Source organism: Vombatus ursinus, unplaced genomic scaffold, assembly GCF_900497805.2.
Source record: "Vombatus ursinus unplaced genomic scaffold, bare-nosed wombat genome assembly UNPS02014837.1, whole genome shotgun sequence".
Classification (NCBI taxonomy): domain Eukaryota; kingdom Metazoa; phylum Chordata; class Mammalia; order Diprotodontia; family Vombatidae; genus Vombatus; species Vombatus ursinus.
The window spans coordinates 1,910,672-1,928,555 of NW_020954615.1; the positions used below are offsets into that span (position 1 = coordinate 1,910,672).

At 45.8% G+C, this 17,884-nt stretch overlaps 1 protein-coding gene across 3 annotated transcripts in view; it reads right to left on the minus strand.

Moving 5' to 3' along the window:
* Nucleotides 1-17,884, minus strand: part of EXOC6B (exocyst complex component 6B) — a 607,320-nt gene that overhangs the window by 504,196 nt on the left and 85,240 nt on the right. For all 3 annotated transcript variants that reach the window (XM_027839975.1, XM_027839976.1, XM_027839977.1), the window contains exon 6: nt 15,846-16,050. In XM_027839975.1, the coding sequence (XP_027695776.1) occupies nt 15,846-16,050 (205 nt within the window). The remainder of the gene's footprint in view (nt 1-15,845; nt 16,051-17,884) is intronic.

The window sequence follows — 17,884 nt, forward strand, 5'->3', positions numbered from 1 at the left end:
AAAACCTAAAAACAAAAGCAATAAACTTGAAACACTCCCAAGATATAGGTGGCCTAAGGAAAGAACTAAGAGTCCCTAAAGCTCAAGTCCTATACAACTAAAAATAAAACCAAGAGTGGCAAATGGACTGTGGGAATGGGTCCTATCCTCATATGAGAAGAAGAGAGAACCCTACAACTCCTCGGCTAATGTTTGCAGCTCCAAAATCAGCCAGAAAACTTACCAAAAAACAACTGATGAGAAGCCAGAGCTGACTGAGCCAAGACTGCTTGCTCTGGCACCACAAGGCAGCCTGGGAGCAGCCAGGGTGGGCTGGGTGGCTCAGTGGCAACTCTCTCAGATTGTTTCTTTTAAGGTCAGGGAAGGCACAAGTTAGTCACATCCTCCAGCCCCAGCCAACAAGCATTGATTTTCTCTCCCTTTCACACATTGACCCCTACCCCATGGGGGTTGGGGAGTGTAGGGAGAAAAAAAGCTAAGAAAAAAAAACAAACAGCCTTGTAACAAATATGTATAATCAAGCAAAAGAAATCCCCACCCTGGCCATGTTCAGAAACACACAACTCATTCTTGCATCACCATGTCCATCAGCTGGCTCTCTGCCAGGAGGAAGGCTGGTCCTTGTTCCGATGAGAATTCCTAAATCTTTCGAAGTTGTTTGTCTTTGCAATATTGTTGTTATCATACAAATCATTCACCTGGTTCTCCTCACTTCACTGTGCATCAGTTGATACAAGTCTTCCCAGGATTCTCTCAACAACAAATATTTACTAAGCATTTACTATGTGCTTAGCACCAGGGATCCAAATAGAAAGGATGCAGCCCCTGCCTCAAGGAACTTACATACTATTGCAGGAAGACCATACATAAAAGGAAGCAGAAGTGGGAGGGGGAAGCCCTGGGGAGGGGCATGGTAAAGAAAAAAGTCCAGAGAGTCACAAGGGGATCTGGAGAGGAAAGAAAATAAGGCAGAGCTGGGCATTTTCCTTAAAATGAGGGTTCTGGGAGGAATCAGCCAATCAGAGGAAAGGGCTTCGGGGCAGAGAGCACTTCCCCATGAGAAGGGTGAAGAGAGGCCGAGACTCTGGGGAGTCTCTCAAACTCTCTCTTAAACAGACCAACAGCACACTGCAACATTGCAGTCACAGAACACGATTTGTTCAGCCATTCCCCAATCTACAGACACCTCTTTATTTTCCAGTTCTTTACCATTACAAAAAGAGCGGCTATCAATATTTGTGTACATAGGAGCCCATGCCATCTGCTTTCATCTCTCTGGCGTGTAGGTCTGCAAGCTGTGTTCCGAGGTCAAAGGGCATGCACACGTTAGTAACTTCTTAAGGCAAAGTTCCAAACTGTTTTCCAGAATGGCTTTACCAATGAGCAGCTCCACCAAATATGCATTAACTTGCCTAGTTTTCCTGCAGTGCCTTCAATTTTTGTTATTTTACTTTACTGCCCACTTTACCACTCTGAGGTAGAAACCCTGCACTGCTTTCATTTCCGTATTGCTTGTTATCGTTCATTTGCAGCACTTTTTCATAAGGTTGTCCATTCCTTCCTTTGAAAAGTGCCTATCTCTTGTGTCCACTTATCTACTGGGGAGAAGTCCCACCACAGTCAAAGAACCCCCGCATCCCTCTGAGAAGGCCACCCCACAGCAACAATGACACAAGCAAGCAAAAACCACGCTGTGAAGAAGCGGCTCTGCCGACGCCGAGCACCGTCTGCCACACGCTACACTTGAGTTTGGAATTGGGGTCTCAGAGCCCCAGCTACAGAAACATCCCCAGAAAAAGAAAATGATGGCATCCATTTGGTCAGTTAGCCAACAAATATTTCTAAATATTCCTTACGACGTGCCAGACCCTGTGCTCCCAACCAAGCTATAAAGATATTACAAGGTGCACTTCATTTTTGTTCCTTGTTTTCCCACAGATAATTCCCCAAAGATATCAGTAAATATAAATATGAGATCCAAAAAGCATCGAGTAATTAGAAAGTTTTAAATTTTGTATTTCTCAATCTGATCAAATTCAAAGTAGATAATAATTTAATAATAATAATAATAGCTAGCATATAGACAGCGCTTGAAGGTTTGCAAAGCCCTTTACAAATATTAGCTCATTTGATCCTCACAATAACCCTGGGAGGTCGGTGCTAATATTATCCCCATTTTACAGATATGCAGGTGAAGTGGCTTGCCAGGGTCACACAGCTAGTGTCTGAGGCCACATCTGAACTCAGCTCTTCCTGACTCCAGGCCCAACACTATCTGCTGTGCTACTGTTCAGGGAGGTTTAGGGAAGATGACTGGGAGCAATAGAAAAATTCAGGCAAAATCACCTTTGAGTCGGTGTTTTTTGCCATGAGGAACAAACCAGACGTGGGCTCCACAGAACCAAGTGGCCCTTCAGATTTTCAGTCTGGCACGAGCATCTTCTGGTACTTCAGGTGCTGCCCTCTGAGAGCGGGATGGCCCCAAGTCCCAGATGCCACTGAAATCAACACGAGGAACATGTGGTGTTTGGTTGGTTGAACGGCAAATGTTTCCAGGCTTGCACTTTAAGGCCTGGGCTCCAGACACAAACACACCCCTGGAGTGTCATCTTGCTCTTCCATTTGGGCACCAAGAATCTCAAACTTGAACTCCTCCTAGCCCCCAAGTCTCTTCACTCAGGGGGCATGCGAGGTGGGCCTCCTCCTCCTCCACCTCCGAGGGCCCGGCTCTGCCACAGTCCCACCAAGCCTGGATCTCAAGGAATTCTCATTCTCTCACTGCTGTGCATGAGAACTTGCTCCCTTAACTGGCCAGGCTGATTTCCCAAAAACAGGAACCTCCAAATACTTCAAAATTAATAAAGAACCATGATCACACCACTTCTTTTTCAATGGCTAACCCTCAGAGGGCTCAATGGTTGCTGACTTCCGAATTCAAACAATCACCCTCATGTGGAAGAGGGTACTGTGCAGCCTGACAGACATTTCTTCCCCCTGCAGATGACGGACTACAGTGACCTGCAGAGAATTTTCTCCCTCTGCTTGCACACACACAAATAATAACTGAAAGATGTTCCAAATGGGCTGGAGATGTGCAATTAGAAAAGTATGGCAGGAAGGTAAAGGAGCCTGGATTTGTCAGCAGAACAAAAATTTTTCCAAGCTTTCCAAACAAACCAGCTGGAGCCAGCTTCAGCAGGCAGGCCAACCGGGGCTCAGCCTGCCACCGCTGCAGGAGGCTGCTCTGGGGCCTGGCTTCTCAGGAGGCATGCTGTTGTTTGTCCTTTGTTCTCGAGGAGGACCGTGACATCAGGAAGGTAAGGCCATGACTGGCAAGTGAACTGGATTTTAAGTGAGGGAAGTCACCAGCCTCACTCTCTCCTCCTGAACCATCTCGGTCCAGTGGCCAGATATAGATCAGGACGACTGGAGACGAACCCTCTCAGGAGGGACAGGCAGCAAAGACGGGATCCCAGGCAGGGGGAGAACCACACTGAACTCAAGGCCTTCTTCCACCAGGTACATCCAATGAGCTCACTCCAGCCGTCCTCTCAATGAGGAAAGTCCAAGAATCCTAGGAACTGCACAGTCAAGGTCAAAAGGCCCTCAGACAAAGGGTGCAAGAGCCAGATAGAAAAGCTCACCCATTCGTTCCCAGTGCTCTTTTGCCTTCTCAAAGGCCTGGCCTAACAGAAAAAATGAATCCTTTTATGCCCTTTTTGGTTTAAGGATCTCATCTGCTGAACTTCTAAAAGAAGTGCTAGGCTCACAACTTCCAAACACTGTAGTAGAGTAGGGATGATAAGTAGCACAGCTAAGGTTTCCGAAGTCATTCACAATTCCTTGGCGGGATGGCCCACCTTTTTTCTGCCTTACTTTTCTGGTGAAGGACATTTAGATAACAGTTAAAGAAAACAATAACAAGGAAAAGAACCGCCAGGATGAAGGGGAACAATTATGCATTTGAAGGTGGCTCCCAGGGAAGGGAAGGGGTGTAATATCTGAAAATGAAGGTGGTGCAAAAGTGAAAGATATCAATAAAAATTTAAAATTTTAAAACTGCACTTGAAAATTACCTGGAGAAATCATAAGTCTAAACTCTGTCCATAAACATAAAAACACTTAGCTCAGAGCTTTTCTTACCATCACATGCTACCTTAGCTTTAACTCTTCCTGTTTTGTTCAAATAAATGTGGGTCTCAAGACATTACAGCGGGGCAGCTAGGTAGCACAGGGGATAGAGCACTGGCCCTGGATTCAGGAGGACCTGAGTTCAAATCCGGCCTCAGACACATAACACTTATTAGCTGCGTGACCCTGGGCAAGTCATTTAACCCCATTGCTCAACCCAAAAAAAAAAAAAACGAAAGAAAGAAAGAAATTACAGCAGAAGACAAAACACACACGATATTCATTTCTTAAGAGAGAAGGGGGCAAGTCCTTTCTCAATGAATTGCCCGAATCTTCCCAGCCATTCAAAATCCATGGTTCACTTAATTTAATCCTGAAGTGTCAAACATCTCCTCCTGACTGATGTAAGTCATTAACAGAATGGAGTGGGAAAGCACTTATTAGGCACTTACTGTGTACCGAGCTTCAGGGACTCAGACAGAAAAGCAAGACAGTCCCTCCTGTCCAGGGGCTCCTGTTCTAATAAGGAGAGAAAACACTGAGAGGAGGGCTGAGCTTCATGGCAGATGGAAGGATGAGGCACCATATGGGTGCCAGCGCATGGCAAAGCACAAGGTGCCGAGGTCCCACAGACCTCGGGACAAAAGCAGGTCAGACAGCAACACAGGGTACAAGGGCAGGACACATGGTACAGCTTGGGGGCCTCTGCGGGGTAATGGTGAGGCACATGGTCCCCAACCAATGACTATGAGGAAGGAAGGCAGTGAGTGTCAGGGCTGCACAGCAGGATAGTCAATCAACTCAACAGGTGATGAATGAATGAATGCAGCTTTGGTAGTTGAGACAAGAAGGCAGGATTAAAGGAAATAAATAAGTTCCAAGGAAAAATCTGCAGAATCACCAGACGGTTTGGTATATGAGGGAACACATGACTTAAATGGTTTTTTTATACCCCTTTATTAGGTTTTGTTTTGGGGGGTTTTATTTTTTTTAAGGCATCTCCAGTCAAGTAAATAAGAAAGTAAAGCACTTATTATCTGCCAGGCACTGTGCTAAACAATATGAATACAAACATAAGCAAAAAGAGAAACAGGCCCCAGCCTCAAGGAGCTTCCAGTCTAACAGGAGAAGAAAACACATAAAAGGGGGTGGGGAGGTTGGCTCTGAGCACCCTTGCAGGGCATGATGTAGGAGTCCATTGAGTTCAAAGTACTACAAGGAGAAAAGTAAAGGAGAGAGCATGGTTGGCCCGGGTACTTCCTCAAAATGCAGCCTCTAGGAAGAATTCACCAATAGAGGAGGAGGCCACAGGGGAAAGAGATCTTTCAGAGTGAGAAGGCCACATGGATGGAAGAACCTGACTTAACCCTCCACAGGGAGAGCTGATTTTTCCACCCAGTGCAAGAGGCTACAATCCTCTGGATTTCTCCATCATGCCCCCAAAATCTCCTCATCCTGGAAGATCACTGCAGCCTAAACTCACAAACAGACACCTCGAAGGTACCCTCTGGCCCTGAGCCCCTTCCCTCCAACTGGAGAACCTCCAGGGAAGGAGGGAGCCCAGGCCAGCTGTCTCTCCATTTTCCAGCAGGCTGCAATCACTGCAGTTTTCCATCATTCAAAACTGCTCCTCAGATCCTTTCCTTCCACTCACCATCCTTTCTATGTCTTCCCCATTCAAATGGAAGGCCCTTGCCAGCAGGGCTTGTCTGTCTTTCTGTTTGTATTTGTCATTCCAGCACCCAGTAAGTGTTTAGTAAATGCTTGTGGACTGACTGAATAGCGTTTAGTCCTTTTTTATCCTGTGTCAACAACAAATGATAAACAGAGGTGAAAAACAAACCTACAAGAGAATCAGATTTGATGGACCCCACTTAAGAACAAACCAAAAAAAATGTAAAGAACACGAAGGAAACATTGGGGGCAAAATAAAAGAATGAACCACAAGCTCTTTAGTCACTCACTAAACACTTAGTAAGCGCCTACTATGTGCCAGGCACACACTGAACTCTGGGAATACAGAGAAAGGTAAAAGACAGATCCCTGTCCTCTAGAAGCTCAGTTTAACGAAGGAGAAGACATGCAAATAACTCTGGACAAACAAGCTAGATGCAGATAAATTGGAAAGTCAACAGAGGAGAGGCACTCGATTTAAGAGGGATTGGGAAGTGCTTCTTGTAGACGGTGAGATCTTAGCTAGGCCTTAGAAGCCCAGGAGGCAGAGGTGAGGAGGGAGAGAATTCCAGGCCTGGGAGACAGGCAGAGAAACGGCCAGAGTCAGATGGGGACCAGAGGCACTGGGTTTCAGAGTACATGGGGCAAGGTATAGGACTGGAAAAATGGGAGAGCTGGTGGAGGGGCCACCGAGCAGGGAGGGGCTGATACGGCAGATCTGCAAAGGCTGGTTTTGGGAAGATCTCTTTGACAGGTGAATGGAGAATAGATGGAGCAGGGAGAGATGTGCGGCAGGCAGACGCCCCAGCAGCTATTGCAACACTTGAGACCTGAAGCTATGAGGGCTTGTACAATGGTGGCAGCAGTGGCAAAGGAGCGAAGGTGGCATACATGAGAGATGCGATGAAGGTAAAATCAACAGAACTCGGCAACACATTGATTACAGAAAGTGAGAGTGTGGAGTTGAGGATGGCACCTGGATGCTGAGCCTGGGTAACTGAAGGACAACAAGAGAGAAGTCAGGAAGAGGCAAGGGTTTGGGTGGAAAAATGATGAGTTCGGTGTAGGACGTGCTAAGTGTATCACAACGTCCAGCTGGAGATGCTAGAGGGCTGGATAGAACGATTAAAGCGTGAAGATGAAAAATGAGTACATGAGAACTGATAAGATCACCAAATGAAATTATACAGAGCAAGGAGAAGACAGCTTGCCTGGAAAGACACTACTCAGGTTACGACCTGAATGAAGAGCCAATAGCGAAGACTGAGAAGAAGCAGTCAGATAGGCAGAAGGAAAACCAGCACAGAGTACTGTCACAAAAACACACGCGTGTGTGTACACATGCATACATACATAGCCACACACATCCACTTCGATGTGGGGGCATATGCACATATACATAGATGGGTATGCGTGTGGATTTTGCATACAGTCTCTCCCTGTGCTTCTCATTAAGCAATCAGGAACCCTTTTATTCTCTTGAGTAAGTAGCAAAATAAGAGACTAGCTTTGGGAAGTGAGAATAAGTCCTGGTCCTTTGGGGAAAAAAGTGTTTAAACCTTAAAGACTGATTTACAGACCATCTTTTTCACAGCACTTTCAGGACAAAGTAAAAGGAAATGATATTTGTTTTTCAGTATAAATGTCTTCTGGGTCTAATCTCATCTAGGAAAGCAAGCCGTGGTTATGGTTCCATTTAAATGGATAATGCAGTCCACGGGGGTTAGTGAGGTTCTGACAGGCCAACAGAAGTGACGGGGGCTCCCCGCCTTTCAGCAGCCTCGGGTGAACAATTCTGAATGTAGGCGGCTGGGTTTCTTGCCTCCCGTCAGCCTCTGTTCTACAGCCGGTAATCGCTTGCACCTCATATGGAAGTTGTTTTTCTCCTGTATGTATATTTTACAATAAATTAGATGGAGCTGCAGCTTTGCAGAAGGCAATGAACAGAGTGTGTGTGTGTGTGTGTGTGTGTGTGTGTGTGTGTGCGCGCGCGCTCGCCACCCAGGGCCAGGCGGTACATCCTGAAGCACTGTCCTCTCCTCTCAATAACCCCAGGCTCCAGTCATGTGTGCAGGCGGCATCCAAGGGTGAAGTGAGGAGCCGGAGCCCAGAGTGGGCCCCTCGACCTGGGGCCTGGCTCTCGCTGGCCCTGAAGAGCCCCAGTTGGGAATTCCTAGGATTGCTGAGCTCTCAGCAAGCACTTTAATCTTGTCCCCTACCAGATGTTTTCCTTACTGAGCACAAAAACTCCATCAGAAAACTGAAATGAGTGAGGAAATGAAAAAAACAAATGATCAAAAAGGATGCTCGAAAATCACATCAGAGAGGCCCAAAGCAGTGGTCCTAGAGGCCCCAGAGAGGATGGAGGAAGGGGATTCTTCTGTAGGAGAAGGCCTAGGCAGGTAAATCCAAGAAAGAGTTTTGGAGTATTTTGTTTTCCTTCTTTTAAAAATGCACCTTTGGACCAAGAATTCTGTCATGCTGACCATCACAATGTGCACAGCCTGCATCTGTTCTCCCCGCTCTGATTAGGGAGCTAATTCATCCATGTCATCAGAAAACAGAAGCTGCCCTAGGAATCACAGGTTCGCAACCTCTCCTTGGGGGAGGGCTGACTCTGAGGACATGTCTGGAGTCACCTAATCCAGGCACGTTCATTTAAAGCTCTCAGTGTCCAGCTGGGGTGACCCTTGTTCCATCGCTCTAAAGGGCCAGCCTCTTCCCTGGAGAAACGGGAGGACCACAGGACCGGAAGGGAACTGGAGAGGTCAGCCGAGACACAGAGCAAGACGGGAGAAAGAAGAAGAAATCTGGAGCCAGAGGAATGAGGTCTGAGCCTGTCTCTGTGACAAGTCACGTGGGTCCTCGAGCCCTCCTCGAGCCCTCCTCGGCAGGAAGGAAGCGGCAGGCTCCGCGGTCTCCCGGTCCTGAATCCGCCGCCCGAAGCTCCCTGGCTGCCTCAAGGCCCGCAGCGAGTGCAGGAGGAAGAGGTACCAAACCTGACGCCCCTCTTCGACTGTGGTCTTCGTGCTGATGAAACTCAGTTTGCTCACTGCGCTTCATCTCTTTTGGATTTACAGTCTCTCAGGATTTGCTCCCAGACCTCACGTTGTCACAGACTGAGGAGGAAATCAGATCTCTGCAAGTCTGGCTGGCCGACTGACCCCTTCAGAAAGCCTGAACCCACAGAAAGACCTGACAAAGACCGGGCATGTTCTCAAGGTCATCTGCCTCATTCTCCAAATGGAAAAACTCAGCAGAGTTGGTACTAATGGAACACAGGTCTTTGGACTTCCTGCCCAACGTCCTTCCCACTGCTAAAGGCCCCTGAAAGTTCTTTTTGTTTATGATTCCCAATCTTCGGCAAAAATGACCAAAATAGTGGATTCAAATCATAGTTTATCCAGACTTCTTTTTCACTGTCTCGCTCCCCACCTCTAAAGTTATTTCCACAGTGGCATGAGAAATGACCCACATAATCAAGTTTACAGCTGCAACGACATAGTCTGGGGAAGGACAGCTTCCCAGGGCTCATGGGAAGACCCTCCTCTAATAAGTCTCTCTCTTCTGCACATTCCTACAAAGACGCAGACACTTATCACTGGGTGCATCAGCGACAGCTTTGTGCACCTCAAGGAAGAAAAGGGCTCCCTGCTCCCCATTTCCTCACATACACTTGCCCTCTACCATTTAAAAAGCTTTGCCAAACTCATTCACCATCACCAGCCAAAGGAGCCTGTTAACCAGTCCAACCCCATCCTAGGTATGAGATCTTTCATCAGATTCCTCCCAAGATGTGCAACATAGTAGGACTCATCAGGTTTCCATTTAAAGTTATAAGAAGAAGAAATTAGAGATGATCCTCTCATCAAAGCAATGAAAGGACAGCAAAGAGACAAGCATTTATATGCTGAATTAGCAAAGTACAGAAGCATTATACAACATGCCCATACACTTTGTTTTGTCTTGGTGGTAAAATGAAAATTGCTTGTAGAGACAAAAGACATATTAACAAAAAAAGTCTAGGAACCAGAAGGGATCTGAACTGGTCATCTAGGCCTCAGACTTGCAGTTAAACTGGGTAAAAGCAATTTCAATATTGGCGACGTGCTTGCTACGCACCAAAACCAGTCTGCCAGAGACGCGACACGCCAAATTCTAGCCACCGTGGCCCTCAAGTCTGATTTAAATTCGATCATGTTTTTAGATGTCACGTTGTAACTGAATTGGAGAAAATGGGCCCCTGCTGATGTGGTAAGCTGGCTCTGGAGGAAGATTGACCCGAGGTCTTGGAAGCAACACCTTCAGAATACGACATCAAACCTCACTACTAAAGAGGGGATACAAGCAGGGGAAGTAGGTCCCTATTACAAAACATCTAATCTCTATTTTCAATCACTCAATTGTTATATCTGGCTTGAGAAAACACCAGCCTGAGCCAAGAAAAGTAAGACGGCAACTTTAAAAATCTATCTATAACACAAGAACACCAGCCCATTCGGGCTTGTAATGGGAGCTCACTACCTATTAAACATAAGTTTTGACAGTTCATCCCACTGATGCTATGAAAAATATACTTGCTTCCATCTGTCTGTTTGAAAGGCAGGCAGGGAACTGCGGCCGTCCAGATCCCAACTTTATCCAATAATGACTCTGGGATTGGTTGTTCTTGGCCCCCTGTGTAGAAATGTTAACAGTGCTTAAAGTGTATACTTAACACACCACACCACGCGAGTGGCCTTTTCATATGTCTTACATATTTCAGACGTTAAGCTACATAATGAAAACACGTACCGGATATCATCAAGTGTTAATAAGATTAATTCATTCCTAACAACTCCCCAGCTGAGATCTGAAGGAAAGGTCACAGGGTCAAAGTCAAAAGCAAGCTCAGTACACTAAAAGACTCTCGTGTCGCTAGTGGATGGTGGTGCTGTGACCAACAATTTTGGGGGGCAGTGGGAATCCCAGGAGGGGTGGCACAGAATGAGGCCCCGCCATTTTCACACACTACCCAAGACAAACTTGATGGTGCAGGTGACTTTCTTGTTTTCAATTTACATGAAAGTTAAGTTTCTCAATGAAATGACGCCGAGGCCTGTTCTCTCCTGCTGAGGGCCACGGCCCAGGCCCAGGCCCAGGCAGCTGCAGAACGGATGGCCTGTCAGTGCCGATCTGCCCCACCCTACCCCCATTCCCAATCACGGTTTCCTGTCCAACAGAGGGAGCCAAAGGATGTACCGCCTCCCCTGAACCTGGGCCAGGCCCCAACTATGGACTCAAGGCAAGGGAGACAGATCATTCTGATTATCACAAAATCAAATTTTCAACTCTGTCATCATCAACCTCAAGGTTTTTACATGACAAAAAACAGCATTTGCTTTGTTTGCCATCATGTCAAACCGTGTCTGTTTCCCTGCTTGAGAGGCACACAGCTGAAGAGCATTTGCACAAGCCTAATTTAAACCGAACGCTCCTAGCGGCCCCGCTCGCTCCTCAGCCCCCTGCCCGGCAGATGCTGCTTGGCAGCAGCCAGGACTTCGCTCAAGCCCAGCGTCCAGCTGAGGGGCCAGGCTCCTCCGTGCTATCAGAGGCCCACCTTTCAAGGGATAGGTCCTTGACTGGCATCTGCCGAGGAAGTCAGGTTTGAGAGAAATCTTTTCCTGCTCTTTAAATCAACCCTAGGGACTGGATAATTTTATAACCCATAAAACGATTGCAGCTTCACTACTAAAATGTGGGAATCTGATTTCCCTGGGCAAACTGATCACCACAAGGATCAAGGGAGAACTAACAAAGATGGATGCATTACGGAAGGCTGTCTTTGCCCACTCAGTCCAATACTATTCTTTGCCCCTGGTTTCAACAGGACAAACCTTGTGTTCCAATAAATGAAGTCAGCTGGGCTGCGAACAGCCCCTAGAAGTAAGATGTTTGAGATTTGTTTTCAGTGACCATCGTCAACCTTCTAGGGTTACCTGCTTGATTCAATTCAATTCAACAAACTGCTCATTAAGAGTCTCCTATAACAGGCATCCTACTAGGTGTTGGGAGTGAAGTAAAGTTAAAGTAGAGCCCTCAAAGAGCTGACATTCCAATGAGTACAGGCACGAGCAAATGCAAACAAAGCTCTCTCGTGGTCCACACTGGAGGCTTCCCAATACATCCGGGCACAAGCCTGGAAGGGCCTGACCGTGATGAAACCCAGTATCTCATTGTCTCTGCTGAGATCCCTTCTAAAATGCCATCTCCTAGAAATGCACATCAAAACAACTCTGAGGTACCACCCCCCACCTATCAGATTGGCTAACATGACAAAACAGGAAACTGATGAATGTTGGAGAAGATATGGGAAAACTGGAACACTAATGCACTATTGGTGGAGTTGTGAGCTGATCCAGCCATTCTGGAGAGCAACTTGAAACTATGTCCAAAGGGCTGTAAAACTGTGCATACCCTTTGACCCAGCAACAGCACTTATCCCAAAGAGATCATAAAAATGGGAAAAGGACCTACTCGTACAAAAGGCAGATTTCAGAAAAAGCTGGAAAAGACTTACATGAACTGATGCTGAGTGAAGTGAACAGAACCAGGAGAACATTGTACATAGTAACAGCAACACTGTGCAATGACTGACTTTGACAGACTGAGCTTTTCTCAGCAATGCAAGGATCTAAGACGTCTCCAAAAGACTCACGATGGAAAATGTTATGCACATCCAGAGAAAGAACTATGGAGTCTGAATGCAGATCAAAGCATACTATTTCTTCTCTTTTTTTTTTTCTTGTTTTTTCTTTCTTGTGGTTTTTCCCTTTCATTCTGATTCTTGTTTACAATATAACTAATATGAAAATATGTTTAATATGATTGTACATGTATGGCCTACATCAGATCAAATGCCATCTTGGGAAGGGGGAAGGGGAGGGAGGGAGAAAATTTTAGAACTCAAAATCTTATATAATCAAAAATGAATGTTGAAACTCCTCCCTCATCTTGTTCCACTTCCTGTCTGTTAGTCAGTCGATGGGCACTGGCTGAGTGCTAAGCATGTGCCGGGCACTGCACTAATTGCTGGGAATACAAAGAAAGGCAAAAACATGATTCCTGCCCTTGAGGCCAGCCTGTGAAGAAGCTAGTGTGAGTATCAGCATCACCATGTTGCCACAGAAAAAACAGGCTGAGAGAGATCCTGGGATCTCAAAGAGAGAAGCGTGTGAGCTAGGATTCAAACCAAGCCCTGCTCCAAGAGGGTACACACAGTCTAATCTGTATCTGGGGATCCCAAGCACCAAGCCAGTCCAGCACCTTGTACACAGTAGGTACTCAATAATTTACTCAACAGAATTCTGACTCCAAGGCCAGGACTCTCTCTCCCTCTGCCACGGAGCTAAGGAAGGGTGAAATAGTAGAGGACGTCAAAAAGCTGGAACCAAGAAGACATAATTACTCAATGAGCAAGCTGAGGTTTCAGAGTAAAAGAAGAATGAAACCAAATAACAGGAATACTACATAAAGTTACAGAATGCAAAAGGACAAAGACTTCATTAACTATTTTATTGGTTTCAGAGAAGCACAGACTTAGGGGTGGAGGGGACCTTCATTGGACAAACGAGGCAATCACTTCTGCGATTTGCCCCGGGTCACCCAGTAGTGTCTGAGGCAGGATCTGAACCCAGGTCTTCCTGACTCCAAGATGTCATCTACATGGGGAATTGTAAGTGTGAAAATTCCTTCCTTCAAAGCACATTAGTAAGTCTTTTGTAATTTACAATTGCGGACATATCCCCAGTACCTGGGATAATGCTGAGGCGGTAAGTAACTTGACCATGGTCACACGTAGTGCTGGGAAAGGACTTGAACCCGGGTCTTCCTATCTCCAAGGCTATCCACTCCCCCACCACCACTTAACATTTATCCAACAAACATTTAACGAGTGACTAGTGTGCAAGGGGCAGCTAGGTGGTGCAGTGGACAGAATGCCAGGCCTGGAGTCAGGCAGGCTCATCTCCCTGGGTTCAAAGCCAGCCTCAGACATTTACTAGCTGTGTGACCCTAGGCAAGTCACTTAACCCTGTTTGCTTCAGTCTCATCACCTGTAAAACGAGCTGGAGAAGAAAATGGCAAACCACTCTAGTATCTTTGCCAAAAAAAAAAAAAAAAAATGGGGTAACAGAGTCAGACACAACAGAAAATGACTCAAGAACACCACCACCAAAAGTACGTGCAAGACCCCATTAAGGATGGGCGGAGTGCTCAGGAGAAAAGCATCGTGAAGAATAAGGCACGGTGAGTTACGACAAGCAAAGAGAGAAAACCTGGTGGATGAAACACAAAGAACACACCAACACCTGCATTACAGGTGGAAGTACTCAACGAGGACCATGAAAGCGGTAGCCCAAAAGTGGCAGAGGAGACGGAATGAACTCTGCCGGAACTGAAAAAAGCAGGTTCAGGAAAGCCTCCGCTGCCGTTATCTTTCCAAAACAGCCCACACAACAGGTAAGGTCTCCTAAATGGAGGCTGCCCCTTTGGAGAGATGCGCTTCCAGACATTTCCTCTGATAGATTTCCTATCTTGTATCAAAAGAAAAGAAAAGGCCAGAGTCCCTTTTGTAAGAGATTCCCAGAGCACCAAACCACGAGGTGAAAAGGGGTCTCCCTCAGCTCAGGGCTGTACCCACACCCCAGACAGCCCCCGCTCTCGTGAAGCTCACAGGCTAACAGGGCAAGACAGCACATACGGGCCTGTTCAGAAGCAGGACAGCAGAACATCCATTTTGGAAGGCTTCAGACAGAGCAGTTAATGACAATGAAGGATTGCCCTGAGGATGATTTTCCGGTACAAGGAACACAAGTATTTCTCTGCTAACCACAAATAAAAAAAGGCTTTTTTAACTATAAAGTTTGCATGGCACCCAGAAATCAAATAGTCATAGAATTCCGAAAGAAAAGCTTTCCTTCGCTTCATTTTAAACTCTGCTCTTTGAATATTCTAACACAGGCAAAAAGGAGAGGAGAAAAAACCCCAGCAAAGCCAGGCATCTGCATCCTCTTAGAAAAGTCTAATTGGTAAATATCCTCTGCTGGAGCAGAAAAGCACTGGAAGGAAGCTCCGCAGGGTCAGCTGGGGCCCAGGAGACAGATGAAAATGACTCCCTCTTTCCATGTGCACAGTGATAAGAACTCAAAACGACCTCCTGAAGAACCAAGAACTGGCTTTTGGAGCCAAAACACAAACACTTTCCATAAACAACGGGATCTTCTATTTATTCTTCAGATGGTACATCATCAGGTAAACTGGGGAAATTTAATAAAATCAATATGACCTGAATTGAAAAAAAGCAATAGTACTGTAAGTCATTACTGCTCTTTATATTCAGAAACACAAAAGGAGCCCAGACATTTCTGGAAGCTTTGGAGACAAAGACTGAGAGGAGTCAAAACTTAAGGCAAGAACCTTAAGCAATGTGGCCTATTTAGAGCGAGTTCTGTAGACACACCCACATCCAGCTCGCCATCTTGCTTAAAGGACAGGAAAAGAAAGCAACCAAGAGTCCTTCCTCGCACAGGCAGCCCAACTGAAGCCTTATCTAGAAGGTAAATTAGGTCTCCCACCTTACGAGGACTAAGAAGAACCAGGATTTCAACAACAGGCAGACGTTAAGCAAGACAGAGAAAATGCACGCAAGTCCTGACTTACACAGCACCCCAAGGGTACCGAGCAACAGTCAATGTCAATAGCCTACTCACCTAGTAAGACAGAAATTTCAATTCACAAGCCAGGTGTAGCCCAGCTGAGGGCTGAGCACCTCCTTCATAGGGTTATTGAAAGATCACAGTCAGACCATATTTAGCACAGTGCCTGGCACCAAGTAGGCTCTTAATTAATGCTTGCCCCTTTCTCTAATTCAGAAAGACAAAGGCAGAATATGAAAATGTGTTCCATTCTCTCTATGCCCCAGTCACTGGGCAAACAGAAATCTTCATTCAGTTAAACATTCAAACACTCATTGCCCACCAAATCTCAAATCTAAAACCTACCTGCTTCATGGCAGTCTCCCCAATTTTGTCTGAGTGCTTTCGGATACTTTCCAAGAAGTCTTTGAGATCGGACATGGAAACATCCTTGATTTCTTCCCGAAGCCTGGGGATGTTGTCCACCATGACCTTGCAGAAACGATAGTGGCTCACTTGGGGCAGGTAGGTGTGTTCCAGGTGCTCCAGAGTTTTCAATGCTGGGTAATGTCTGTAAAAGGAATCCCACAAATTTAGTTCTGCCCAGGATTTCTTAGATTCACAGACTCCTTTCATCTCTTCTAAATGACAACAGTCTTCCTGAGGCAAGCTTTCATTTTCTTCATGCATAAAGATAGCAGGCTTACTATTGTGTTTAGGCATGACAGTGAATGTAAGGAGAACCTCGGGCCATTTAGCTTTTGTATGTGTTGTCTAGATGAAGAGATACCTAATAATGGAGCCACGGGAGGTGAGGAGAGGAAAAGCAGATGTATTTATGCAGGATACCAGAAAAAAAATGAAAAAAAAAAAGGGAAAAGGACTTCCAGTGACATACAAGACACAGAAAAAACCCTCTAATCAAAGAATCACAGACCCACAGAATTGTGATGAGTTTCAGCAGATGGCATAATCAAGACCCTCTGCACGCTGTTGCCAAAGACTGACTATCATGTTGAACATATAAGTGTTGATTACAAAGATGTCCCGACCCCTCTGCTGAGCCCCAGAAAACCAGAAAGTAGACTTGAAGTACACCAGAGAGACTAGGTAGTCAGCAGACACAGACAGTGACGTGACAGTCACAGAGATCTGGCATGGGAAGTGGTGTGGAACTCTGGAAAGGACACTGACCCACCAATCAGAAGATGGCTTCAAATTCTGACTCTGAGGCTTGTAACTTTTATTATTTTTACTTTCTGAGTGAGCAAAAGTCACTGAACTTCCCTGCACCTCAGTTTCCTCATCTGTTAAATGAAGTGACAGGTCTAGATCAGTGCTTCTTAAACCTCCTATGGTCCTGTGTGGCTCTTGACCCACAGTTTAAGAAGCACTGAAGGGGTCTCGAGTGGAAAAAGTTTAAGAAGCCCTGGGCTAGGTCTCTTTTAGCTCTAGAACTCTGATCTACTGGCCCCTGGGGGCTTTTGGTTCAGTTCCAAGCATGCACACTTATTCTGTGTGTATACCCAGTTACTATGAGAAGGAATTTACATGATAAAGCTGTGAACTAACCATATTGAAGAGCACTAAGCATATGCAACGAGACTGGGTCATCTTCATCGTTGTTTACAGCACAATATTCCATCACAATCATATACCATAACTTGTTCAGCCATTCCCCAATTGACTGTTCAGTCTCGTGCCCGACTCTTCCTTGACCCCATTTGGGGTTTTCCTGGCAAAGATACCAGAATGGTTTGCCATTTTCTTCTCCAGCTCATTTTACAGATGATGAAACTGAAGCAAACAGGGTTAAGTGACTTGCCCAGGGTCACACAGCTAGTCAGTGTCTAAGGCCACATTTGAACTCAAGATGATGAGTCTTCCTGACTCCAGGCCTGGCACTCTGTGCACTATGGGGCCCCTTAGCCACCTGAGATTGGATCTAAGAATCTGACCATTGTTTTTAAAGAAAACCTTCATCTACGTAACCCCTGATTTCTGTATCTAATAATGGCTCCATAGTCTCCAAGATGTTTCCTTGTGCCCTGCTTACCAAAGAGATACATGTACACATGAAGATTCCATAACTCAGACCCTATTAGAGGAGGAAGGAACCTACAGAAGGTCTAAGTTTCACCTTTGAGACTCACCAATCAACAAGTATTTATTAAGGACCTACTATGTGCCCAGCTCTGAGGTGCAGGGTATACAGGTCCAAAAAATGAAACCATTCCTACTCGCAGGAAGCTTACATTCCAACAGAGGAAACAAGTACATATAAAAATACATACAGCATAAATATAAAGTTAAGAAAAAGACCAACAAAGTAGCTAAAGACAAGGCACTCTGGAAGGGAGGGCACTAGCAAGTGAAGGAATCAAGAAAGGCTTCAAGCAGAAAAT